The 25,233-nt window shown below is 42.2% G+C and overlaps 1 protein-coding gene across 6 annotated transcripts in view; it reads left to right on the forward strand.

The window, feature by feature from the left end:
* The window catches only part of UNC13B (unc-13 homolog B), a 209,623-nt gene that overhangs the window by 22,618 nt on the left and 161,772 nt on the right, over window positions 1-25,233 (forward strand). For all 6 annotated transcript variants that reach the window (XM_032675045.1, XM_032675049.1, XM_032675046.1 and 3 more), the window contains exons 2-7: window positions 4,379-4,408; window positions 6,422-6,521; window positions 10,358-10,475; window positions 11,420-11,543; window positions 19,479-19,549; window positions 22,136-22,193. In XM_032675045.1, the coding sequence (XP_032530936.1) occupies window positions 4,379-4,408; window positions 6,422-6,521; window positions 10,358-10,475; window positions 11,420-11,543; window positions 19,479-19,549; window positions 22,136-22,193 (501 nt within the window). The remainder of the gene's footprint in view (window positions 1-4,378; window positions 4,409-6,421; window positions 6,522-10,357; window positions 10,476-11,419; window positions 11,544-19,478; window positions 19,550-22,135; window positions 22,194-25,233) is intronic.

Raw genomic sequence — 25,233 nt, forward strand, 5'->3', positions numbered from 1 at the left:
TGTAGGTGCAGGGTTCAGACAGCAAAATTGTTTCCAAAGTCTCGATTATAGAAAATGTAACACACCTGAAGGGCTGGAGCACTGCCTGACCATTGCGTCCCTCCCAGAAGGGTTTCCTCCCTTCTCCATGCCTGCTGCAGGGTGCACAGGCTGTGTATTTGGTGTGTTGACTTATTCTTACTTAGGGTAGTATGAGCAGCTTTCTGTGGTCTCTTACTTCTGTTGTTTAAGCAACCTTTGCACCTACTGCTGCGTGTCACTGTACACTGAAGTCTGAGCACCTGGAGAAGGTGAGAAAAGCAGAGTGAAATGGAAATATGTATTAATTCTGCTGTTCAGATGGAGACAGTTACTGTAAAAGTTAGAGTGCTCTCGAAAACACAATGACCATTTGTATTTCCCAGGGAAAAGGAAACTATTTATCAAGTTGCTGATCATGAAAATGCATTTGAGTGCTCTGCTTTCAACATTGCATTTATTTTTGAGAGCGCTAATTAAAACAGTGTCCTTTAATTCTGACTTCTCCCACAGCCCCTCCATGGCACTTCACTGGCCCCTGTGAAAGGATGTAGGTTTTGTTGTAGCGTGTTGAGTGACCAGCTAAGTCATGTGCTGGATTTAGCTAGAATGTAATCTTTTGGCCATCTGCTCAGGCATTCCCTGTGTCTGCATCCCTCTCATTTACAAGCAGGTGTTAAAGGTGATCTGAAATGTGCAGGTGTTCAGAACACTCTGGTTCCTTTTGACTGAATATGAGTGTGTGCCTGCTTAGGAGGGTTGAGCAGTGCGTCGTCTGAACTTGGCATGCTCAGTTTTAATTCTCTCACTGGTGTATGGAGCACTTAGTCAGGAGAAAAATAATTATTGTTTGAAAAATATGTGGATAGCAAGACTTTTTTCATAGAACTTGAGTTTAAGAATACTAATGTACGGTCTGTTGTTGTTTTTTCATCCTCCCGCAGTGATTCTGGACCTTTTTTTTTTTTTTTTTTTTTTTTTTTGCTATCCTTGGCTTCTATCCTTGGCTTCTGTTTTTCTTTCCTGGTCTTTAGGAGTCTGTCTGACTCTCTTGCCCTTTGTAATTGATGGTTGTCAAGCATCTGGAATCTTGCTGTGGCTTTTTTTTTTTTTTTTAAAGTTGCATACAAGACTTCAACTTAATTTTTTCTTGTCTCTTTGTTAGAGTAATGCCAAAATGGTGAGAAATGCTGGGGGAGTGGGAGGAGAGGGGGATTCTCTGTATCAATTTTTGTTGGCTTTCTCCTTGCAATAGCTGTGTCTCTGATATACCCAAGTCTTTCCTGGTGATTAAATGAATCATCACATGCAGTGAGAGCAGGTGCATCTTTGTCCATCTGTGTCATGCACTGCTTGCATGTAACAGTGTAAAGCACTAGGTCTCACTTTCATTTCTAATTTTATATCATTTTCATTCCCTCCCTGGTGTCCTGCTCATCCTGTGCAGTGGCATGGGAGAATCATGGTTCAGCAGAGTTCAATGTTTGCCTCTGAATGGATGGACTTTCTGTGCTGCCCGGTTTGCTGAGAGAAGCCATTTGAAACTGAACAGAATTTAACATTTCCTGATGGTTTACAAACATGGCTTTCTCAGAGACCAGAAGTGCTGTGGGATAAATGGGAGTGAGTCAGAAAGTATCTGATCTAGACTTTTAACTTACTTTAGGTTTTTACTGTGTGGCAACTCAGGAGCAACTATATCAGTGTAATTTAGTGTTGTTGAGTGCTCTAGAGAAGCTTGGTTTCATTTTGTGCTACAGATTTTATATTATAAAAATATTGTGTTACACATGGCTTAATTTCAAGGTGCTGTCACTCTGCATCTGAAGTAGCAATCAATGGGTTTTCAGCCTTTGTTGCAACTCTGAGCAACTAATGCATCAGGCTTCTTTGCAGCTTCTTTACTTCTTTGAGTCCTTCCTTGGACACTTGGCACAGAGGAACTCTAACCAGACAGAAGGAGCAGGTGTGGGTACAAATCAACCTGTGGATTCCCTGGGCTGACAAACAGGCTGGGCCTTGGCAGAGCTGAGCAGCTCTTTTCAGCTCTGAACTCCCAGACCTTCAAGCTGTTAAATGGGAAACCCTGCAGTATCACAGTCAGTCCCGATCCTGAGATATTGTGGGAGCTGCACCTTTGCAATGCTTTTTACACACCCCTAGGAAGTGTTTTCCTGTGGGGCTAACAAAATAAAACACATCCAAGTCACTTTTCATGGGAACTTTTTGGACATTCTGTGTAGACTTACAGGAAGAGCAAAAGAGTTACTGGTGAGATGAGACTCCCGGGTTTGTGATCCAGCTCTTAGTTATAAGCCCTGTTTCTGTAGCTGAAGGTTTGCACTTTATCTCGAGGCATGGTGTTTATTCCTGGGAGTTACTAAAGACTCCCGTTTTTATTATGTGGATCTGTAGCACGCTTGTGATCTTTGTTTAGCTTAGCTGCTGCCTGGGGATATTCCTCTTGCTGCAGGCCCTGGGGCAGCTCTTGCCGAAGCCCCACACAGGCACCCTTCTCAGCACTCCGAGGTAGTGCAGGGTTTGCTGCTTTTCATCAAATGAAAAATGAACCTCTGAATATTTAGAAGCTGAGACTACAACATACAGATGGCATCTGCCTCTTAGTTTGCATATTCCTCACTGCAGTGGCAGTGTCTAGTGTCTTTAGGAGCCAGTGGCCCACTCTATCTGCATTTTTGACAAATAATACCAAATTTCCACACTGGAGTTGCCTCTACTTCCTTGCTAACAGTAGTAGAGCTTGTTACAAACAGAGAGAGAGGCCAGCTGAAGCTTACTGCTGGTCCCCTTCCCTCTTTCTCCTTTTTTCCTTTCCTCAAGCTCATGCACTTGTTTCTTTGTCTCCTGTCTCTCGCAAAGGAGGGGTGAGGGGAGGTTCAGAGATAAGCTGGTGCCTGCCCACTCCAGAGCAGTAGTTCATGGAATGCTTGTTTTTGTGTGGCGTGCAAAGGCACCTAGAAAGTGGGTAGATTGGCCTGTGTGTTTCTCCATGGTTAAACAGACTGATTGATTTGGAGATTAAACAGAATCTGTATCTTCAGTGAGCAGGAACACTGGCCCACACCATCGAATGTTTTGCTTGCACCACTAGGTTTAGCATCAGGAATGCTTCAGGCCCTGAACCTGGGAGAAAATGACACTTTATTTTGGACTGAATGGCTTGTGGGCCTTGTCAGCCTAGGTGAAAGGTACGGCTCTTTTATCGTCTGTTGGAGAGGCTTCTGGCTCATACTATACCTATTACAGCATTTTCCTTCATGCAAACATCTACCTGGACTGTCAGTGCTCACAAAGGAGAATTTCTCAGATAGCAAGTGGATTCTCCAGGATCACACTCCATTGCAGCTCTGCATGTAATTTGTGTAAGGGCATTTTATTATTTTTTTTATTTTTTTCATGCTCCTTTCTAGAATTTTCATCTTGAAAGCTGGACACTGTGAGCCACTACTAAGTATTGGCAGCTCTGTTTTCTGAAGGAAACTTCACTACACTAGCTTTTAAAAGTTTTTGCTCTCTGTATATCTTGATTCCTAGCTTGCTAAATATGTTTTCTTCTTCATATTAGTTTTCCACTGGGAAAACTAGCTGGAGCCTGGAGATGTCTTCTCTTGGTGGTTACACTTAGCAATTCTAGTGAGGATATGAGCTTGCAAAAGGGAAATGTAAACAAAATCTCCCCTGGGTAGACATGGACCTTCTTCATCTGGTGAGATAAGAGCCAATGCTGTTTTGTTTTAACAATTCTATTTTTGTATATAAGTACTGTCCTGGAATTAAATTAACAGAGGAGAGCTTGTAAAAGTGACATTTGACTTCAGACCGCTGTTTGTTTGGCTTAGTTAATTTAATTTACAGATGTCATAATATAGAGCTACTTGTAGAGCTGCTATTCAGGCTTGATTATTTTCAGTTTGTGGTTGAAGGTCTGCTGTGCACTGTTAAGAGAGTTTCTTTGTTTACAAAGAAATTTTATTTCTTCTAAAGTGTCTTTAAGTAACTTTGTAAGTGAGGTGGTATGAAATGACACCTTGCTAAGCAGCAGTAACTTGTGGGAGGGGTTGCAAAGGACTGATTTTGAAATTGCTTTCCATTAGCCATATCACATTACTTTTCACACATTAAGCCTATGATTATTTTTTTTAAATGCATCACTTTAGAAAGGTGCCATGGCGTACAAAGAAGTTTTTGTCTCCAGATCTGTTAAACTGGATTTCCAGCCACCAGGTCTCTACTGGGGATGTTGTCCAATTAATGCGATGCACTGTGACACTCTAACTCAACTGCAGCAGGACAAAATCACTAACAGCCTCTTTTTTTCTTTTTTCTTCTCTCTTTACAGTAAAAAAAGCTAAACTCCATGGACCACCAGGTAAGCCATGCTCTACTGCTAATTTGCAGCAATAGGGACACCCCTCTCACTGCTGTTCGTTCTGCTCCCTCAAGTTTCATCCACCCCCTCTCGGCTCCTCTACGTTCTCCTTAGGAGTGACATGATCTGCCTTGAGCATCCGGGCAGCTTGAGCTGGTAGAAAGCTTGAGGCTGTGATGTGGTGTCACAGTGCTGAAAACCTCTGTCTGCTCACTGACGTGAACAGGTGTTGAATAAGGAAATGTGTTCCTTTATTGTCACCCTTTCCTACCCACCCTGCCCTTTTGCTCATCCTTCCTCTCTCCCTGTTCAAAACAGGATCTGAAAATGTCCACTGAACAGGACTGGTGTGTACCTGTGTGGATTCAGTGCCTTCTTGATCCTGATCGGGATTGCTGGATGGAATTGCAGAAGTGACTCATTCCCTTATGTGACAGTCCATAATGGCTGTGCTTGAAATTAAAACCCCATCCACTGCGTTTTGTGTCTGCGTAATAAAGTAAAAACAAACAGCTGGTGACACCCAGAATTTACAGTTTAGGCAGCTTTTTTTCACTGTGGTTCAGTAGGTGGCAAGCAATCCCTTAGCAGGCAAATAGGTTTTTGAATGAAATCTGATGTACAGTTTAGAAAAGAAGAAGTTTGCTTCTGGAATAACACCTGTGCAGGTGTTTAGATACCAAGCAATTGCACAGCTATATTCATGACTTATTTGTTCAGCTTTATTCTTTGGAATAAAGACTGTCCTCGGGTTAGAGCAGAAAATTTTCCAGGAGTCATTGTCCATACTCCACGTCAGGTCAAGATCTGTGTGTGCACTAGCCTTGAATTTCCAGGGAAGGAAAGCTGATTGCCCAGACTGGAAGGAAGACAGTGTGTACTTTATCCTTTCTCTATTTAAGAAGCCTTCTCACAGATGCAAAATGTTTGTCCTGTAGTCTAGGTTTAACTCAGCAAAGCATGTGGTTTTACTGACAAGGCCAGTGTCCCAGGAGGATGCAAGTGATGTAGACAGATATGAAGAGACTGACTTTCAGTGATTCCTACTTCTTCCTGAAATGTGGATCCCTTCTGGATCATGTATTTCCCTTTCTTCTCGTTCTGTTAGGATATTGGAAGCTAGGTGCTGAAACATCATAGGTCATCAGATTTGTCAGGCATGAATTTCCTGCTTGGAAAGCTATGTTGGCTCTTCCCAATCACCTCTTTGTTTTCCATGTGTAGTTTTGACAGTATTAAAATGGACTGTGATCTAACTTGCACTGGGAATAGATGCAGCAGAAAACTGAAGTGTTAAAATATGTACACTGCTTCCTGGCTACTTAGTGTGTCTTGTTCCAGGCTCTTTGAAACTGGTAGATAGGTCTGAGGTAATAACTTCCCTTAAAAGCAAGTTTTATCATTCTCAGATGCTGATATGCAAACTTTGAATGTATCTATGCTTGGCTGCTTTTGGTTTTATTAGCACGGAAAGAGCAAGAACGAGGAAAAAGTTCTTTCAGGATTTTTCTGTGTGGACTCCTGGGTGGAAAACCAGGTTGGAACTAGGAGAGCACTTGGGTCAAAAGGGAAGAAATCATATGTTCAACCCAACTGCTTGCTTGCATGTCTTGCAAGTTTGTTTTTTGCTCTCCTTGGTCTGCATGATGGTCCCTGTTCCTTCAGACTGTCTCTTCTTCCTCTTGTCCGCATTTCAGTAGCAGCATCTTACTAAGTGTCTGTATTCTCTAGGATTTTACATGCTTTCTTTGTCCCTGTCTTACTGCAGGTGATTAGTTGCCTTATCTTGTTTGTTTGTGCTTGAATTTCTAAAAAAGCTGTGATTGAAAATTTGATGGCAGGTAAAAAACATCATGAACATTTGGCCGCTTAAACCCTGTGACGTCTTTCCAGATGGGCTTTTCACTTGGGGCCTCTCTGGATTCACTGTGTGAGCTGAAAACGTTGAAGTGTTGCACGTATGTGATGAAGGGATCTGCTGATGGAGATAACTTGTTGTGTCTCATTCCCCAGATAAATTCAATACGTATGTGACACTGAAGGTGCAAAATGTGAAGAGCACGACAGTGGCCGTGCGCGGTGACCAACCCTGCTGGGAACAGGACTTTATGTTGTAAGTATGGAAGTGCACAGCTTGAGGTGCTTGTGGTCGAGTCCTTCCACAGCCCCTACACTCACACAGAGCTGCTGTTGTGTGCATGGGTTGGAGTATTTGGGTGGGTAAAATGCACAAGCCTGGAGATTGTCTCTGCTGGTGCCACAGACTGACAATTGCCAGTCAGGTCTATAGGGAGGAGGTGAGTCTGAGTTTGAGCTGGGAAGTCGGTCTGTGGGTTGGTCTGGATGGATGTCCTTGGCCAGGTACCTGCACAGCTGTGGCTATGAGCAAGAGACACACACACACCTACAACATAGTTTAGAGAAGGGCTGAAGGCCCATAGCTGAGCTTAAATGGAGCTCCTGGACCATGGGAACAGGGTGTGGGTGGAGGCTGCTGGAGGGGCTGGTCAGGGCAATTAAGGGCTGTTGTTAATGCACTCAGGACCTCCACATGGTGATCCTGGTTACCTTAGTGTGGGAGCTGCTCGTGTGTTGATGTGTTCTGCCATTGGCCCAGTGCCCATGAATGTGTTTTCCAGCTCCTCTGGTTCAGCTTAAGGGGCTGCCAGTCCCTGCTGTGAGCAGCAGAACTAGTTCATTCCAGCTTTTCCCGGGCTTCTGGTGCACTCGGCACTTCTGATTTGCTCTGATCCTGACATGTAGCCAAAGATTTCCCAGTATCTTTCACAATGGTGGTTTTCTTTTTTTCTAGGGGATGAATGACTTATTGATTATATTGCATCTGCTTCTGTTTCTATAGCTTTGTAAGACAAAGCAAACTAAATTGGGAGGAATGATGTTGTATTCATCTTGGGGAGTCAAAGCTAGTGCTGCTGGTTTTGAGCGTGTTTGGGGTGTTTAAATAGTATCTGTAGTAAGACACCCACATGGGTTTTTGTGAGCATGTTTCCCAATCCAGAAGCAGTTGGTTGTCCTCAGTTGAAAGTGGGAAGTTTTTGCCTCTGGTTAAGGAGTTCACCTGGGTTAGCACAGTGTTGGCATCATAGCTGTGCTCCTACATCCCTTTTTTGGTGCCAGTCTGCTTTTGGAGCAGTATGAGAGGGGTGTGCTCCTGCAGAGAGTCTGTTCTTTGGCATCTGGTGAAATACATGTGCTCCTGAACGCCACCATCTGCTCAGCTCTGCAGTTCCTGGTTGGACAGAGGCTATGGCTGTCACTGATGTAAACCATGCAAGACTGGGTAAAGTTGGGACAGGGGACAGTAACTGTTGGCCAAATCACACACTTATACCCAAACTACTAACTCATTCTGCCTGTGATTTGTGCTCATCCTGAGGACAGGAACTGGCTCTCAACGTGGCCAGCTGCAGAGGAGACTACTCAGAGGTGGTTTAAGAAAGGCACTTGAGCATGTTGGATGAAGGCTCTCATGGTTGCTCCTCCTCCCTTCCCTGAAGGAGCTCCTGGAGCTGCACTCCAGTATCAGCTGGGAGCTGAGCTATCCTGCTGTAAGGTCATTGTAATGCTCCATAATTAGTTGCTAGGGAATATGAAAGCAGAATATTAGCTGAACTACCTTGCCATTATCACCCCTGCTTTAGCCAGGCAACTGCACAGTAGTTCTGCTGTTTCTTTATGACAGAAATGTTACATGTGGCAACAAACGTGTTTTGCATGATCCTGTGTACATTAAGTTGTCCCAGGAGGAATAACACTGGTATTCCAATACTACTGTTCTCTAGTTTGCTCTTTTACTTTCTGGAGTTGGAAAAGGATTTTTAATACAGTTGTTTTTCCCTGAGGGAAGGATGCTTTTACTGTCTGTATTTGTGTTTACCTTCTTTGTGAGGCATACTAGAAGAATAGGCTACAAGCAAGAAAATGCTTTTTGTGTGTGTTTGTTGTTTTTGCTTCCAAACTTCTTATGAGATGTAGCACTTCAGAACTGGGTGCTCTGGGCTTGTTTGAGATTTGGTTATTTACCAAACCAGGAAAACATTTTAATTTATTCTTTGGGGACATGTTCTAATTTTAAAGCAACTTTTTAAAAAGAACTGCATATTTGCAGCAAGGATCTCTTGAATGAAACTGCAAACTGATGTTTAGAACATGATGATTAATTTGGTGTTAAAGAAAGGTATTTTATTTAAATTCTATGTGTTTGTGGAAAGGGAGGGACACCAAATACCAGTCTCAGCTCTTTTGTTCTCTGAAGCTGTTCTGCATCTAACCAGAAGGTGGAGAAAGGGAGACACAAAGGCAATCAAAGCCACTGTACAGAAAATATCTTTATTTATTATTCTTATCTGGTGACCTATCCTGTGGAGTTCTGCTCAGAAGCCCATTGGGTGTCTCATGATCAATGTCTTGCTCTGTCAATGTGTGTTGAAGCAAAGAACATGGTTTTACACTGTGATTGAAAACAGAGTATTTCTTCCTTCCCTTCCCTTTCTGGCCTCACACTAGTCCAGCCTGCAGACAGCCAGTCATCAGCAGCCTGGAGTCAGATAAATATCATCTTCCAAGAGGCAAGCAGTGGGAGGGGCGGAGCAGTACTGGTACAGTTGTTGGTTTGGTTGTATTTGTGAAAGCCTGTCTAAACAGAGGATGCTGGAATTACAAGATGCTACCAATAAAGTCATAATAAGCCTATGTAATAGCTTGATTTTGAAGTAGTGTAGACTGAGCCACCCAAGTACTGGACACTGCTGACCTCAATTCCTGTGTCTCAAACGCGAACAGAAGCACTTGGATTTAAAATAGATATTAATGTGCTTTGCTGTAGCTGTAGGGTTTGTCTTGAGCCTTGTAGATACTGCGTTCCCTTTTCAAGTTGTAAGAAGGGGACAAAGCTGAAATAGATGCTGGGGTTTGCAGTGGTTCTTTCTTTTTTTTGGCCATGATGGCAGCCTATAGAAATAAGGAACTAACATGCTTTTAAATTTCCTTGATAGATGTAAAATGGATACATTTGGACCGAAGGACAGAAGGCAGCAGCTTTGGACTGACTGTCCAAAATATCTACTTTTGGGGATTAACATTTGCACTGAAGGGAAGCCCTGAGCTCAAAGAATCAGGAGTGACAGCCTTTCTTCCTGATAAGTGTGAGGCAGTTGTGTATCAACAGACAGCTCAGGATTTTTTTGTACTTCATTGTTTTTACCAGCTGTGTATGTGTCAGGCTGTTCTGAAGTAGACAGTTTATAAACTAGCATGGAAGAGAGAGGTATAAATGCTATGAAACACTGGAAGGAAGCAAATTTGAGATGCATTCTTTCCTTACTGAAAGGGAAGATGTCATGAAAACCTTCAGATAAGTATTTCCAAGAACTTGGCACTCGGTGGCCATGTGGAAGTTGCTAGTGCTGGAGCAGAAGTGGTGCAACACAGCCCTGAGCAATAGGTAGTGCTGCTGGTGCAGCTGTGATTTTGGGACTGTTACTTTGGACGTGAGGTAGCTCCACTCACAGGTAAGTATTGGCATGTTTGCACCTGCCAGAGCACACTTGTGTTGCTGTGCTGCCAAGGGAGACACCCACTTTGTTAGAAATGTTGTTCCCGATGACAAAGAACAATTCACCCCTCGGTTTTGGCCCAAGATACACTTCCTCCTCCTGTGTACATAGCTGCAGAGATGAGTTCCCAGCTGGCAGTTGATGCATGACATAGTTCTGGGTTTTAGTTTGCAATCTTTGTGTAGTTATTAGAAACTAGTGACCTTTGCGAGTATGAGCTGCCTCGACCATAGACTTCCAGAAACTTTCTGTAGCTTGACACTGCTGTGTGGAAAGAGTTCAGTGGTACAATCATGGTGGTAATTGGAACCTAAAACAGAATTGGATGGTATTCTCTTTTTTCTCACCTGTGATGCCTTTTCTTTTCTTGCAGTGAGATCAGCCGACTGGACCTGGGACTAATTGTTGAAGTATGGAACAAAGGACTGATCTGGGATACCTTGGTTGGGACTGTGTGGATTGCTCTGAAGGCCATTCACCAATCTGATGAGGTTAAGCTCACATAGAACCTTTATTTTCTCCAGTGTTAATAGATAATGTGTTACAAATCTGGCCTGGTGCAGCCCAGGGTGAGCTCCTCAGCAAAACTTCCACTTGAAAAGTCAGGAAGGCTGGGTGAACAGAGAGGGCTCTCTCATTTTATTGGTTTTGTTTTTGAAGTGAGACCAAAATTACACAGGGGTTTTTGGTCTCATTTTAGTCATGTGGACTTAAAAACCAGGGCTTAATTTGTTAAGGAACATGTAAGTGACAAGTGTCTGAAGTCTTAAGGACTGACTGCTTCGTCTGATGCTCAAATTTCTGTGACTTATTGCTAAAGACTGTCTTAGTCCAGCTGACAGAGTATGTCTGCATCATCTTCTTAGGGCTTCTGATTGCAGTGTTAGAGGGTGTTTACTGATGCTGATATATATGGAAAAAAGTAGGAAGTGGGATGTGCCAGTGTCTGTAACTGCCCTAACTACTGAATTTGGCAGTCGTTGCAGCTAAGCAAGACATATTTGGTTTTTTAACTCAAATATCAGTGTATTTAATTAGAAAATTATTGAATTTGAGCAGGGAGAGAGAGAGTATATTTTCCATACAGGGAAAAGAGTGGGGATGCTCAGCAGTGTGGCTTAAGGTCTGTGGCTGTCCAAGCATTCCTTGGTCCTGTCTTTGAGGTCTTACCTTTGCAATTCCACTAAGAAGGCAGCAGTTAAACTAGGAGATGTTTGCTGCTTGTCCTGGTGAAGGCCTCTGAGACTTCAAAGAAATCCAGTTTGGAAGAAAAAGCCAGCACATGCTGACTGGATGTAATTTGGTGTTAAACAAAGTACAAGGCCTTGATAATGCTGTAAAGCTCTTCCTGGAGTCTTTTAACAAGTGTATAAGAGTTGCTGCATAAAGTTCTTCAGACTTGAAAGTTCATTCACATGTGGCTCGTGATCCACAGGAAGGTCCTGGGGAATGGTCTACGTTGGAGGCAGAAGTTGTAATGAAACATGATGAAATCTGTGGAACCAAAAACCCAACTCCTCATAAAATTTTGCTGGACACAAGATTTGAATTACCTTTTGGTGAGTGCTTTTCCATAACTTACCCAGAGTGCTGACAGTGGAGAGAAAGTGGTGGCAGATTGAGTTTTATAATCAAGTTGTGCTCATTCTCAGTTCAGTCAGTATAGTTCAGTGGAGATAAATTTCTGGTATTCATTTTCTGTTTGGCTTCTTTTTACAAGATCCAGATAAATGTGGAATATTTGAAAGTCCCTAGGTGCCGGAATGTTTAGACTAGTAGTAGATTTTTCATCTTAATAGTATTTCAGGATTGTGTAGTCACACATTTTGTTCCTGAGCAGGAAGCATTTGTTTTTTTGTACCTAGATAAATTTGGCATTGCTAGGGCTGTTCTGTGGTAGGTGCACATAAGCCTTCTTAGAAGTGTGCAGTTCAGTTAGTGAAACATTAATGCTTAATGCTCCTGAACATTGTCATTAGCGGAGTATACAAATAACTTGATGCTGTAAAAAGTGCCTTTCTGGCAATTACTTGTGGTTGTAAAGTACAGAATATGGAAAAGTAGCTAATTGGAGCAAACAGATCTCAAGTCAAGTTGTGTATAATTTTAAAATTTTATTTTACTTAAAAACAAGCAAACAAAATAACCAAATAAACCCCAAAAGTAAGGCCTTAGCCAGAATGCATCCCAGGCTTATGAAGCTTCTCTTTCCAGCTCTTAGCTAATAAGAGCAGAGATGATGTTTTTAGGGCTTGTGCTATTGTTTTTTTCATGCACTGGGCATTGAAGTGTTTCAAAGTTTCATTGCAAGGCTCCTTTCTCCCTCTCTGCCTGTTGCTTCTTTTTAGCTGCCAAGCCCCCTGCCAGTGTGGGGAATTTGTATCATGCTCTAAGCAGGGGTGGAACGTTTGTGCACCCACTGGCATTTGGCCAGCAGCTGTCAGGGGTGGCCATCTGTTGTGGGAAGGAATGAGGACATCTTTGAGTCTCATACCCCCCTTGCTGGTGCAGGGGAGGATGCAGGCCTTGGCCCTGCAGCACGACAGTCAGTGCAAATCGTATCTAGTGCTCTGAGTGTGCTGTTCTGAGTGCACAGTCCCCTGGATGGTTGTACTTCAGTGTTCTAATGGCACTACTCTTTAAGTACAGTCCAGTGTGTAAAGGGGAAAAGGTATTTGACAGCTTTCACCCTGTCAGTGGGAAGTTTATTATTGAAATTGCTTGTTATGTAAGAGGAGGAACAACACACTTTGTTTCACCTCACATGGAAATCTTGGTTCTTTGGGGCAAGTGTTGAGGCTTTTGGGAGGGGCAGAACACAGCACACACAGCTGAAGGCAAGGCTTGCAGCCACTACCTTCTCATCTAAGTTCATTGTGACACAGTTGCTTGTAATCTGTCACTGCTTTAAAAGAAAATGAAGTTCTGGGGTCTCCCTTTGTATTCAAAGAGGGTCAAAAAGTGAATTTGCTTTCTTCTGCAATTCATATTTTGAACAGCATTACATTTTGATATTTTTTTTTTCAAGCATAAGAAAACAGACTCCCTATAAATCATTATGTATTAGAGCATCTGCATTTAAAAAATAAAACTATTTCAGGTAATAATTTATTTTCTCCCTACTACTATACTCACAAGAGTTTTTATTTGGGTTTTTTTTGGGGTTTTTTTTACTACTGGTTTAAATTTTTACATTTGGAGAAGTAGGATTTCATGCAGAGCAGACTAAATAAAAAGATTTTTGTGATTCTTCTGTTTTTAACACAATTGATCATTTAAAGTACATCTGTTACTTATTTCTTTGCTTACTAGGCCAAATACTGAAGCAACAGGAAGTCCACACTGCTGTGTTGAAGGAGTTTTATTGTAGAGTGTGAAAAGTTGTCTGCCTTTCCAGTGTTTCATAATGTCCAGGAAAAAATGGGTGCATGAGTTAGGTCTTTCAAGGCTTCTGCTGCTCTTCCCTTGAAGAGTGCTACAGTTTTTGCTTCTATCTCCGTTTTCAGTGTGTCCTGCCATGGCAAGGTCAGAGGCAGGTTGAAAAGCAGTAGGCACTAAGGGGGTGTGATATTTCTCTGGAAGGGAGCGTCACCTTCTCCAGCAGTGCTTCCCTTCAGGCCATGACTGAGCGTCTTGTGCCATCATGTCTACAATAGAGAAAGACCTTGCAACATGGGTTAGGCTCTGTCTCCTTGCCCCAGGTACTGTGAGTCTCAGAGAGATGCACGGAGGCAGCTCAGCTCACAGCAGTGCCTCTGCATCTCTCCCAGTGGATTTGCTGGTCGGCTTCCCTTTAGCTGGATGGCAGCAATGTGGACTCCCAGTGCCCTACATGTTAAGACTCTTCAAAATGAGCTGGGAACTGCCCCTTTAAACCTACACAGGGAGCTAAGTGGATCACTGATCTGCCTGTGGAAGTTCTTAAGTCATCAGCAGTGCACTAGTGGCAATATTTTAATAACAGCAGGTTTGAAGTGACACTTAGGAACATTGTGTATCATGTTTTGTTTCCCAGGTGAGGATCTCTTGGCTACTGTAGATACATGAGAAGCAGAGCGATATGTGTGCACATGTACAGCTTGTTCTGCTTTTCAAGTCGAGTAAAACACTGCTGTCTGGGATAGCAGCTTTAAAAAACTGTGTGTTCTGTTTGGCTGTGCTTCTGTGCTTTTTCTGTCACTTCTGGCTGCTCTCTTTCATTTAGATGTATACAGATCCAGAACTCGTGGTTATTCTGTGTATTTATAATGTTTCGTTTTATTTTTAGGGTTTATAAAAGAGAATAAGTGAACTTGAAAAACAGAAGAGCTGAAATCTGTGATGTAAAACATGATTGTGTGTGCAGTGAGGTTTAGAAACTGGTTTGTTGTTCTGCATCCACGTGATATATTCAAGAGTCTACCTTCTTGGTATCTCTTCTCCTGGTACTCTGGAGGCTGGCAACACCTCAAGCTGAAATAAATGCAGAACATACTGATGCTGGTACTGGTAGCATATGATGAAGGCAACTTAGAGGGGTTTTTTTTTGATTGGTTTTTTTTGGGGGGGGGGGAGGATGTTTCATATGAAGTTGTTTTTAAGTATTTACCAGGCTTAGGGTTGGGAAGCAATCATCTCCTGACAAAGGCTGATGAGAGTTTAGTCGCTGCTCCTGGTGATTTTAGATAAGCTTTTTTGAGGTCATACAGGAGCTAAACTTCGTTAATGCCCAGATTTCTAACGGGAAAAAGAACTACTGTGGTGACCTTGATATATTGCCCGTGTGTCCCATTGCACATTCCAGATGCAGCTCTTGCCTTGTGGTCAGTAGTGTCGTTAGTGTGACATCAGCACAGGGTGTACAGGAGAGAGCAGACCTGTGGACCTTTTTGTGTGATGGACTGTGCTGCTGGGGGCCAGATTGTCCTCTAATGATCTCTGCCAGCCCCAGGTGCTTGAATGTTCAGTCTCACAGAAACAGGATGACTGAAAATCCTCTTCTGTAAAAGTGCAGTGAAGAGTGAGCATGGGAAATGTGAAGCGTTAGTGAGAGTTGATATTAACCCATAGGGTGCAAAGCATTTTTATATTTGGTGGTCTATTAAAAATGGCAGTAAACTGCCTTCTTCATGAGATTGTGATCAAAGACAGGCTGGAGCAGGTTTCTCCACTGATCATATCTGTTTCTTCTCAGGAACAAGACAGACATATCAAGGAAGGGAGAAAGCCTTCTGTGGTTGGTTTAGAAAATTTACTGGTGAAGAGAAGACAGTCTTGCTATTATTGTTTTGATGCAGTGAGTGTGTGCTGGCACAGACTTTTCAGGATGCTGCTTTTCAAGTGTAAAATTGTTCTGTTTAGAAGCAATTTTACTCTACCCCCCTTTTTTAGAAATGCAATGACTATGTGTAAATCCCTCACAGGATGCAGCACTCAAAAATGCTTTTGGCTCCTGAACTATAGCAGTTTGGTTCTGTGCCAGGCAGTTTCTAGTTCATAATTGGAGTGAAGATGCTTTTAGTGTTCTCATTACTCCCAGGCTGGGAGCATGCTGATCTGCATCCAGCCATCAGGTGGAGTAAATGTGCTTTGTTGTTTTATTGTCTTAGGAACTGAACAGAAAGAAACACTCAGCTTGACAAACTCATTTCAGTGAGAACCTGCAAAGATTCCCATACATTGGAAAAGGGGAGAAATTGGGGTTAGGAAGAGGGGAAGCTGGGTGAAGGCTTGTAGGAAAGTGGGGCGAGAGAGGGTATCACCTTCGGCACTTGTTCTTATGCCGAGCTGGGGTATGCCCCAGCCCAGGACTTGCTACCTGGGAAAAACCCAGAAGGCACAAGGTGATGTGCAAGGATTAGAGCAAGGACCACTAAACCTGAGGAGAAGAAAAACTTTAGGGCTGAAATGCCTCGTTATTGCCAAGCTAGAGATCTCTAAGCAGGAATACTGTCATGTTTAAGACCTCAAGGGGTATAACTGAGTGGAGTGGTCTGTATAGATGCACCAAATTCTCCTCTATTTCCTTCCTCAGTCTGATAAGTGACTGTACTGCTGTGTCCCCATTTCTGTGTCTGTATCTAGGTGTCAGGGCCCTGGGTACACTCATACGTCCTATTTGCTCTGAGCAGCCTCACCTGGGACCTCTACCCAGGTGTGAAGGACCTCCACCCAACACCTCTGCTCGTGTGCCCAGGAATCCCACTTCAGCTCAGCTCTGAGCCTTCAGTCCTGAGTGATGTTGTGGGACTTACTGATCCCTCACCCCAGCCAGTGCTGTGTCTCTGCCTGCTTATGGTCCCCATAGATTCAGGCCCTTGTCTGGACTCGACCTCAGGCCTACCTTGTCATCATGGACCTGGCTGCCAATCTGGGCTCCTGGTTGACCCTTGCCATGATCTCTGGGCCTGCTCTGCTCACCTTGCTCAGGTGCTGTAAGAATGAGACCCTAAATGGCAAGTCCCCTGCCCTGCCAACCAGGAGATCCTCCCCACCCTTGGGGAGCAACCAGACTTCACTGCTCCCTAACACCAGGAGCCCAGAGAAAACAAGGGGTTCAGCTTCCAGCTGAGGATTGCAGTAGGAGCAAGGGCAGTAAAGCTTGCAATATTTCTGTGTTGGCATCAAATTAATAAGCCCCAAAAGCTATTGAACATAGCTGCCCTTCTCCTCTCTGCTCTTATTCATGTGGCCATGAATAAGTTCCACTGACATGTGGCCTTGCTCCTTTTGTTCACCAGGCGTGATGTCAGTGGAGTCCAGAGCTGGCATCAGGTGTCCTCTTTTTGGACTAGTTCCACATTTGTATCTTGTAAGCAAAAGTTAATGTAGCATAGTAATTTCCATTGTAATCAAAGTTGAGCAGTGATGTAGGAGCTGGCCAATGGATGTGGCCTTGCAAGCGGTCTGTGATCTCCGCGCTAGAAATTTCTGTTCTCTGCATTCTAAAGAACGAGCTTCAACGAAACTGCTGGCTGTGGTGAGACACAACAGAATTGTGAAAGTAAAACACAAACTGCTTCCTCAAAACATCAAGAATTCTATCTCGTTGGGATCTCTTCATCTGGGCAGGTTACTTGACTCAAGGTCATAGGCCCATTGCTTCATGTTTAACGTTTGCTGTGCAGTAATTGTACTGGCATTAGTATTGATGACAAGAGTTTCTCTAAGACCAAGACGATGTCCTTGAAGCAGCTGGTATCTGGACAGTAGCAGATTTTTATCTCTGACTTGCATAAGAAGCTGTTTCAATGGAAGCAGCAATCCTGCAGTAAAAATCTGATCGCTCTACTTATGAAATGGGCATCTGGGATACAAGATAGGCTCTAACCTCTAGTCCTCAATTCATGAGTTTTTCTTCATGTCTTAGAGAAGTGTTGGCTTTCAAAGACAATTCCATAGGCTTTGCTGTAAGTTTTTGGTTGTTTCAGGTCCTTGTTAGAGTTTGTCTTCCTAAATCTCATCAGGTTGTGTGCTGATAGCCGTTCAGTTCATTGATGTCTTCTTTCTAGGTCAGTTCTATCCAGATTCTCCCTGAATGCCAACCCTGATTTCTGCAGAGCTTGTCTAATAAATCTGTGCAGCTGTGATCTAAAGCTCTAATGATCAAAACCATGTATGTTTTCCTACAACTCTTGCAGTTCTGGAAGACTCTCTCATGCTTCTCTTAGCTTGTTTTCTGTTAGGATTTAACAACAAGGTAATGTACTGTACACTAGGAAGAGCAACTGGCTTTGTGTATTATGGTTGGGGTAAATTATTTTGGTCTCCCTCCAAGCAAGGAGAAATAGGTTGTCTTTTTTCCTACTTGATGCAGGTTTTTTTGGAGCCAGGGATTAAGGTTCTATAAAACTGTGTCAAGTGGTGACTATTTTATCCCCTTGTTTGGATGAGACTAGTTGCATAAAAATACAGTGATGTTTCTCTTACAGAGGTGTAGAATTGAATTTGTAGTCCAAGGAAATACCTACTTCTGAAGCTTGAAATTCCACTAAATCTGGCATTTTCCTGTTGATAGTGGTTCATGGCCACTATTATTTCCAATTTTCTGGGGTCACTGCCTTCATAAGATTTATTTGTGTGGCTGAGAGAGAACACATGTAGGACAGATAATCCCATCAAAGTACAAGAAGAAAACAATACTTGATCCTTCCTGAAAGCATCATAGTTCCAATGGAATGCTCACCTGCCAATAAATCCTGTTCTTTTTTCTCTCAGGAGTGAGGGTGGATGTAACTTTTAGAATCACCTTTTCACCAGGAGGCCATCCCAAGCCTGCTTCTCCTGTTCTTGCCAATGCACAGCTGAACACACCATTGTGGTGGTGGTCATTGGGTGGAGTTCTTGTCAAGAGAGCAAACTTCTTAGACATAAACTTGGCTCCTTTTGAGGCCACCTGAGAGTGTAAAGGGTTACAGAGGACGGGAAAACCAGCTGAACTGGTATAGCACTATCTTCTTGTTGGCTTGCAGGGCTGGCGTTGTGTAGCTGGAGCACTGCCTCCACTTCCTTCCTCTGTGAGCGTTGAAGTTTCTGCACTGAGGTGGTTTCACACCATGAATAGCCAGATTTCAGAAGTTGTTACAGTCAGGGATGTTGAGTAGCTAAAAAAAACCACCCAAAAAACAAACCCATAACCTTTTTTTTCCTTTACCAGTGATTTTACACCACCCCATCCCTAAATAATTTTGTGTCAGGCTTTTCACAGCAGTTCATCTACATCTCCCAGAGTGTGCTTTGAAAGGTGAAATTCTGAGTGGCAGAAGTCTGTGTTCCATTAGGACACTATATTACTTCAAAGTGTGAAATAGAGAATAGAAATAGTTACCAAAATAAAGGTGATAACGCTTGCTACTTGCTGCCAGTCATCCAGTTGGTAAATCTAGAAGGTAAAAGTGTTGTTGTGATTTATTTCACAATGAAGTTGCAGTGTGGTGTAAAAGTAGGATTGTGCTTTCAAGTGAATATGACTGCCTATAATGTAACACTGTTCTTTACCTCAAAAGATTTTCCTTATTGCCTGCAAAGGAATAAAAGAGACCATTTAGCTTTTGTGTTTTAATTTGTGCTACACCAGGTATTTAGGTAAGATGTGCTATTCAAAGGGAGCCCGTGTTCTGTTGAGGTTATAAAAGCCTCCAGAAGATGCTCTTTTTATGTGTTATCAGGCATATAGCAAGTGTATTAAAATATCATTGCAAAATGACTCTTCATGAAACTAATACTTGAATTAAATGTGAACCAGTCTGTCTTTCTCTTTCCTACCTTTGTGCAGTGTGCATTTGGTTAATCAGCTTTAAACAAGAAAGCAATGTAAGCCCTAGAACTGTGTTACTGTTTACAATGTTTGTTTTTTCATCTGAGTGCTAACCTAAAACAGTTTTATTTCTTCAAAATCACATGTGGGTTTTTTGTGGTGGTGTGATCTTGGACTGCTCTCCCTGTTTTAATGCTAATGGTGATAAATGCAGACTTGCCTCATTAATAAGCTGGTGTGACTTACTCTTTTGATATAGATATCCCTGAAGAAGAGGCCAGATACTGGACCAGAAAATTGGAACAAATAAATTCACTGGGAGATGATGAGGTAAATATCTAAATTGAAAGATTAATGTAGCCCTGAATGCCATATAACTTGCTTTTGTTCTTTGTATTGGATCCCTGTGATTGTTTGCAAAGTAAGATTTAACATAGTAATGCCTGTACCAGAAATGTAGCATTTTAAAAAAACCATACCCACATGTTGATGTGAACGTCACTGAGTAAGAACATGGTGCTTGCTTAAACCCTTTGATAGGTCTCTTTCCGTAGCAAGATAACTTACAAGATATTCTGCCAATGCGATGACTTCAGGAGATTTTTCTTCTGGAATCCTTCATCTGTTCTTTTCTGCTCCTTGTGTGAGTCAGTTGTTTTACTGCACAGATGAAGGAAAATAAGGTGGATTTTCTTTTTGACTGAGGACACACCAGTTTTTCGGTGGATAAGAATGTTTGGGGCAATCTCTCCTGCCTTTTCTAGAGGCTTGAGAACCTCTAGGAGTCGATGAAAAAGCTCAGTCTGTGATTTGTCCTGTCAGTGATCCTGCTGTGGTGCCTCCCTGGTCCCGTGGGCTGTAGGAGCAGTCTGTGCCAGGTACTTCAGCGAAGCAAAGGTGCCCTCTAGTGCTTCACTGAGCTGGTACTTGCTGACAGATACCCTGAGACTTCCCTTTCCCTGCTGTGCCATTCATCCGCGTGCTAAGTGCTTGCTTTTGTCAAATACCAGTACCAAAATAATCTCTCTGTATTTGTGACCTAATGGTCTCAAATTTATTGTGGCTGTTCTGTGTCACCAGTGAGAAAATGAAAAAATGTAAGGACACCTTTGCAGTGTGTGACTTAAGGTTCTTGTCCCATGTCTGCCAGCCACTCAGAATGGGGATGAGATCTTCATTGCATGTTCATCTAATTGGCAGCGACTTGTAGCTCAGGAACTTCCAGAGCCAGAGGCAGTATTCTTGTGTTTAACAGCATTCAGTGGATTTTTCTTTGTGGATGGCAGTTGCCTTTTCAGTGCACCCAGGTCAGTTATGCTGTAGCAAAGGAATTCAGCACCTTAATTGTGCATTGCCTGAAGAAACACCTTATTTGCTCTGGGCGAATAAACCCAATGTTGTGAAACCAGCTGGTGGCAGGTTTATTTGGACAAATTAAATGACTGATCCTCATGCATCCACTCTGTGCCACTCACCTTTACAGACCTCACCTTTTGGGCTGCAGAATCCCAGTCTGCACAGCGGTATTTATGGTGCAGGGCAATTTTGTGCCTTTATCTTCTTTTCTGTACGTTAAGTTCAGCTACCTCTGAGACAATGAATGAACACACTAAGGCTGCACAGCAGTATTCAATAAGCCGGTTCATTTGGAGTTCATATGGTGTCATAAAAATACTTTCCAGCCTCTCTTCCTACAAACAGTTTTCATGTTGGGACTGCTGATAGCCGTCAGGCTATTGCCTTAAAAAGAACAAACTGCTGCCATTTTGGGATCTCTGAGGATAATAATTCAGAACCCGTTGCTGTCCTGTGCTTCTGAAATTGCTCATCAACAGACTTCCTTTCACCGCTTTGTCAACCAGTCAGTGCTGTCAGATCTGGCAGTTCTTGTTTTCACAATCCTGATTAACTCAGTGGGTTGGCAGTTTGCTGATGACAAGACTAACCACCTTTCAGGATCCCTTGTGCATTTTAAATAGCACAGATTGGAAGATAACCACAGCGGAAGTCTGCGGGTTGTCACCTTCCATGTAAAGAGCTGGCCATTAATCCTTACCAAATCCAAGGAGAGACTGTCTGGTGGCTCTGTTTTGGACAGGCTGCAGCACCATCTTACTAAGTTTGCCACTTCCTTTGTTGTCAGACCTTTTTTTCCCAGCAAAGACTGCTCTCATTATTTTGGTCAATTGTCCTAATTTTCTCGTATCTCTATGTAATACAAGATGGAATAACAAAATAAAATCACTGGTATTCCCCTTGGGAATGCTTTGATGCTGTAACAGACAGCTTTGTAAAAAGTCAAAGCTGGCTAATTGAAATACCTCTGTGTTCTCTAATTTAGTATTAAATGAGATGAAAAATTCTTTACTTTGGATGTAAAGTGGATCACAGGAGAGTTTGCAAGTGTTGGCTGGGCAAACATTGTGTTCCTACCCTGCCAGACACATTAATTATCTAACTGCTTCCATCTCCTGCTGCAGAGTTGCTGTGAGCCCACTGGAGTTTTGAGCTGTTTAAGCTGTGCTGGAGTGTCTAAATGTAAACAGGTTTATACTCAGTTCTGAGCTCCCTGTCACACCGACATCGTGGTGTGGAGAATCAGGTCTTTTAGGTGTCTATTTTGAGGCCTCACAATTGATAGTAGGGGCCTGTGCTTGTAGTAAAGCAGATTTCACCCTAACAAGATGTTCACTTGGGAACATGTGATTTTAGCTTGAAAAAAAGGACACTTCTGGGACTGTGTTTATATTATGGAGAATATATTATAGATATTATCCTTACAGATATTATGCTTTGATACTACCAGGTATATTTTCTCTTATGTGTGGCATGCTGTATTCTGAAAGCTGTTTCATAAAATTACCGTTTGCTTTTTTTATCCATCTGTGTTTTTTCCTATTTTTTTTCCTCCCTTAGTACTCCTTTCAGGAGGAAGTCCAGAAGAAACCCTTGCCCAGTGCTGCCTCCCAGTGTTGTAAGTTAGACTTTATTTCTTCTCAATGTTTTTTCCTCTTACAGTGTACTTAATTTCCTTCTGTGCTTAGTTATCAAGTGATGGTACATCAGAACAATATTTTCTTGCTAGAAATACTTAAATCTCTGTGCAGCCAGCAACTTTTGTCAGTTATGAAAAGCTGTGCTCCTCAAAATGCTGATCTAAAGCTTCTGATGCAAGGAAGCAAAATTGAGTCTAACCTGCTGGAGTCCTTATGTGCAAAAGGAACAGCAAATGTGTTCAAAGTCACCTGGATTGTTAGACCCTTGTAATATTGATGCCTGTAAGAAAATGCTGAGGTTTTTTCATGTGACTAAGTCAGGCTCTTTAAACGTGTTATCTTTAAACATCCTGTGTTAAATATTATTTTTATTACTGTTTAATGAAATTTGAAGAGGCAGAAAGTAGATGGAGACAAGTACAGCTGGTAGCCTTTTAACATGCACCAGAGGTTTGTGTACTTGATGTCTAATTTCTTTAATATTACTTTTCAATGCTGTGTTGATGGATGGAAAAAATGCTTTTACTAATTTCTGCTTATCTCGTCTTGCATTTTTTTATGCTTCTGAAAACGTGGATGGAAAAATAACCTAGGAAATACTGTATCTGATGGTCTGCAAAATTAGATTTCTGAAACACTGCTTTTAACGTACAATAGATGAAAGCTCAGTGATGTCTCTTGTGAATGTGTTATCTACTTTTGGCACCAACATTAATAAAACTCAAGTCTCATAATTTAGACAAATCTTTTATCCTCTACTTCAAATCCTGTAAGACTTGGATATTACACGTTGCAGGCTGTTTATCCATTAGGCTGATTATAGGATCTCCTCAAAACTGATAACATTAGGAAATGCTAATTACTGTTTACTTTTTTGAGTAGAATTAATTACTCTGTATAGTATTGTACTGTTGTCTTAAAAGAATCTTCAACAAAATATGGATATTAACAAATTGCTTAGAAAATCCAAATGTGCTGTGTAGCTGGAAAATGTACAAAGCTCCATATGAGAGTATTTCATCAATGCTTTCACTCTAGGTAACACTGAATGTGTCCTCCCTTCCTGAAAAAAAAAAGTGTATGTAAAGAATAAAGCACTTTTTTTGTTTGTTTTTGGTTTTTTGTTGGTGATCTGTTTTGGGTGGGTTTCTTTGTGTTTTGTTTCGCTTTTTACATAGTCAAAAGGTCACAATTGATTTGTTAAGCCTACAAATAAGAAGCATTTTGGGAGAAACAGATATTTTATTAAATCATATTAGCATAGTGAGCAGAACTCCTGATGACAAAAGGTCAGAGAAAAGCTACCTGATGTGAAATGTCGAAGAAATTAACAAATTTGCTGAAATTGCTTTCCTGGCTCTGTGCCCTGGACTTTGCTTCTGTTTGGGAGAGGCTGGTTTCATTGGCTCTTCTAATTATTGTGATGTATGGGTAAATTAGAAGGAATGCTTCTGTGTAGAAAAAATAGCTGCACCTGTTCCCACAGCAGGGTGCTTTTACATCTACCTGTAGCCCGTTTCTCCCCTGGAGAACCAAATGGGCTCTCGCAGGCAGACACAGTGAAGAGCAGCACTGCAGCTGCCCTTTTTGTGCTGCCTGTTAACAGCGTGCACCTTCCTTGAAAGTGACCTTTTACAATAATTAATTGAAGGCCCCTGCTTTGAACAGTAATGTCACACAAGAATTAGTGTAATCATTCATGGGATTAAAACATCATTAGAATGGATGTTAAACATTTCATAGCAGTATGTGGTTAATGTATTTGAGAATTTTCAATAAAGCTCATGGCACTGCATGTACTTTTGCTTATTTACTGCCTGCAAGTATCTGGCATCTATGAATATCTGTTTACATGGAAAAATGTAAATTAGACATTTAATATAGAGGTACTCTTGAAAAATGAACTCTCCCTGCATCAACCTGTGCATAAGAACCGTCAGTTTTCCTGACTAGCACAGTCCTTGGGTACTCGAGTTTAACCCAGAAGGTGCATTGATTGTATCTCTGTTGAAAGCTGACCTGACCTTTGCATGTGACAGAGGAGCTTAACCCCTTTCACACAGGAGCCTAAAATGTGCCCAGTACGTAGTGTTCTTACTTACCTTGTGGATTAATAATCGATAGCTATATTTTTAGATATAATAAAAACATCCTCTTGCAAGAGTCATCCAATTTTCCATCATGATATGCTAGATGAGATATGGTCACTGCTGGAAGCAGGACACAATCAGCTGGACATCAGACTAAGGGTTTAAAAGGAGAAAGAGAAGTGCTCACTGTAAATAGTTTTTGCCCCATGAGAATGTCTTCCCAATCCTAAAAAATACAAAACTGATAAAGAAACCACACCTGATGCACTATAGAACAGAAGTGCCGCAAAACACTTCATATAGGTTGCATTTTAAAAAATGGTGCCTAACTGCACATGCCACTGGTGTCCTGCTTAGCCCTCTTGCAGGTCTCAGAAGAACGTTTTGACATCCTTGTTCTAGCTAGAGAAAACCTACTCCAGCAAGAAAGGTCAGGTTCATTAAATAGAGAAATACATGTCCTCCTTATATGTTAAATTAGATTACACTTATGCCCTCTTCTGCTTCTGTACTTTGCAGACATGTCTGTTCCCTTTCCCCAACCACCTTCTCGTGGTTGTTTCCCTCCTCCTGCATGGATACAACTTGTTCTGTTATCCCCCAATGAGTACAGAGGGAGAGATGGATGGAGCAGGATGTGGGAGAAGAGAGGTGGGCCCTGTCTGAAAGCCATCGTCTGATCTGTGAGGGTGGGGTTTTGTCTCTCCTTGTATATGGGCTGCTGCCTTGGCATGGTACCATGGGAAATCTCAGCCCAGACTAGAAGCTCCAGTGTTTCCAGAGATTATTGGGCTTTCAGGCCCACTTTCACAGTCTCAAATGCTGTTTTGTTCTTAGAAGAGTCTGACCCATAATTTCTGAGGTAATGTGGTATTTAGGCTTCCTACCTATTCTTAAATGAAGCAGGTGGTTCTTCTAAGCCCTGCTG

The sequence above is a fragment of the Chiroxiphia lanceolata genome, chromosome Z, assembly GCF_009829145.1.
Source record: "Chiroxiphia lanceolata isolate bChiLan1 chromosome Z, bChiLan1.pri, whole genome shotgun sequence".
Lineage (NCBI taxonomy): Eukaryota > Metazoa > Chordata > Aves > Passeriformes > Pipridae > Chiroxiphia > Chiroxiphia lanceolata.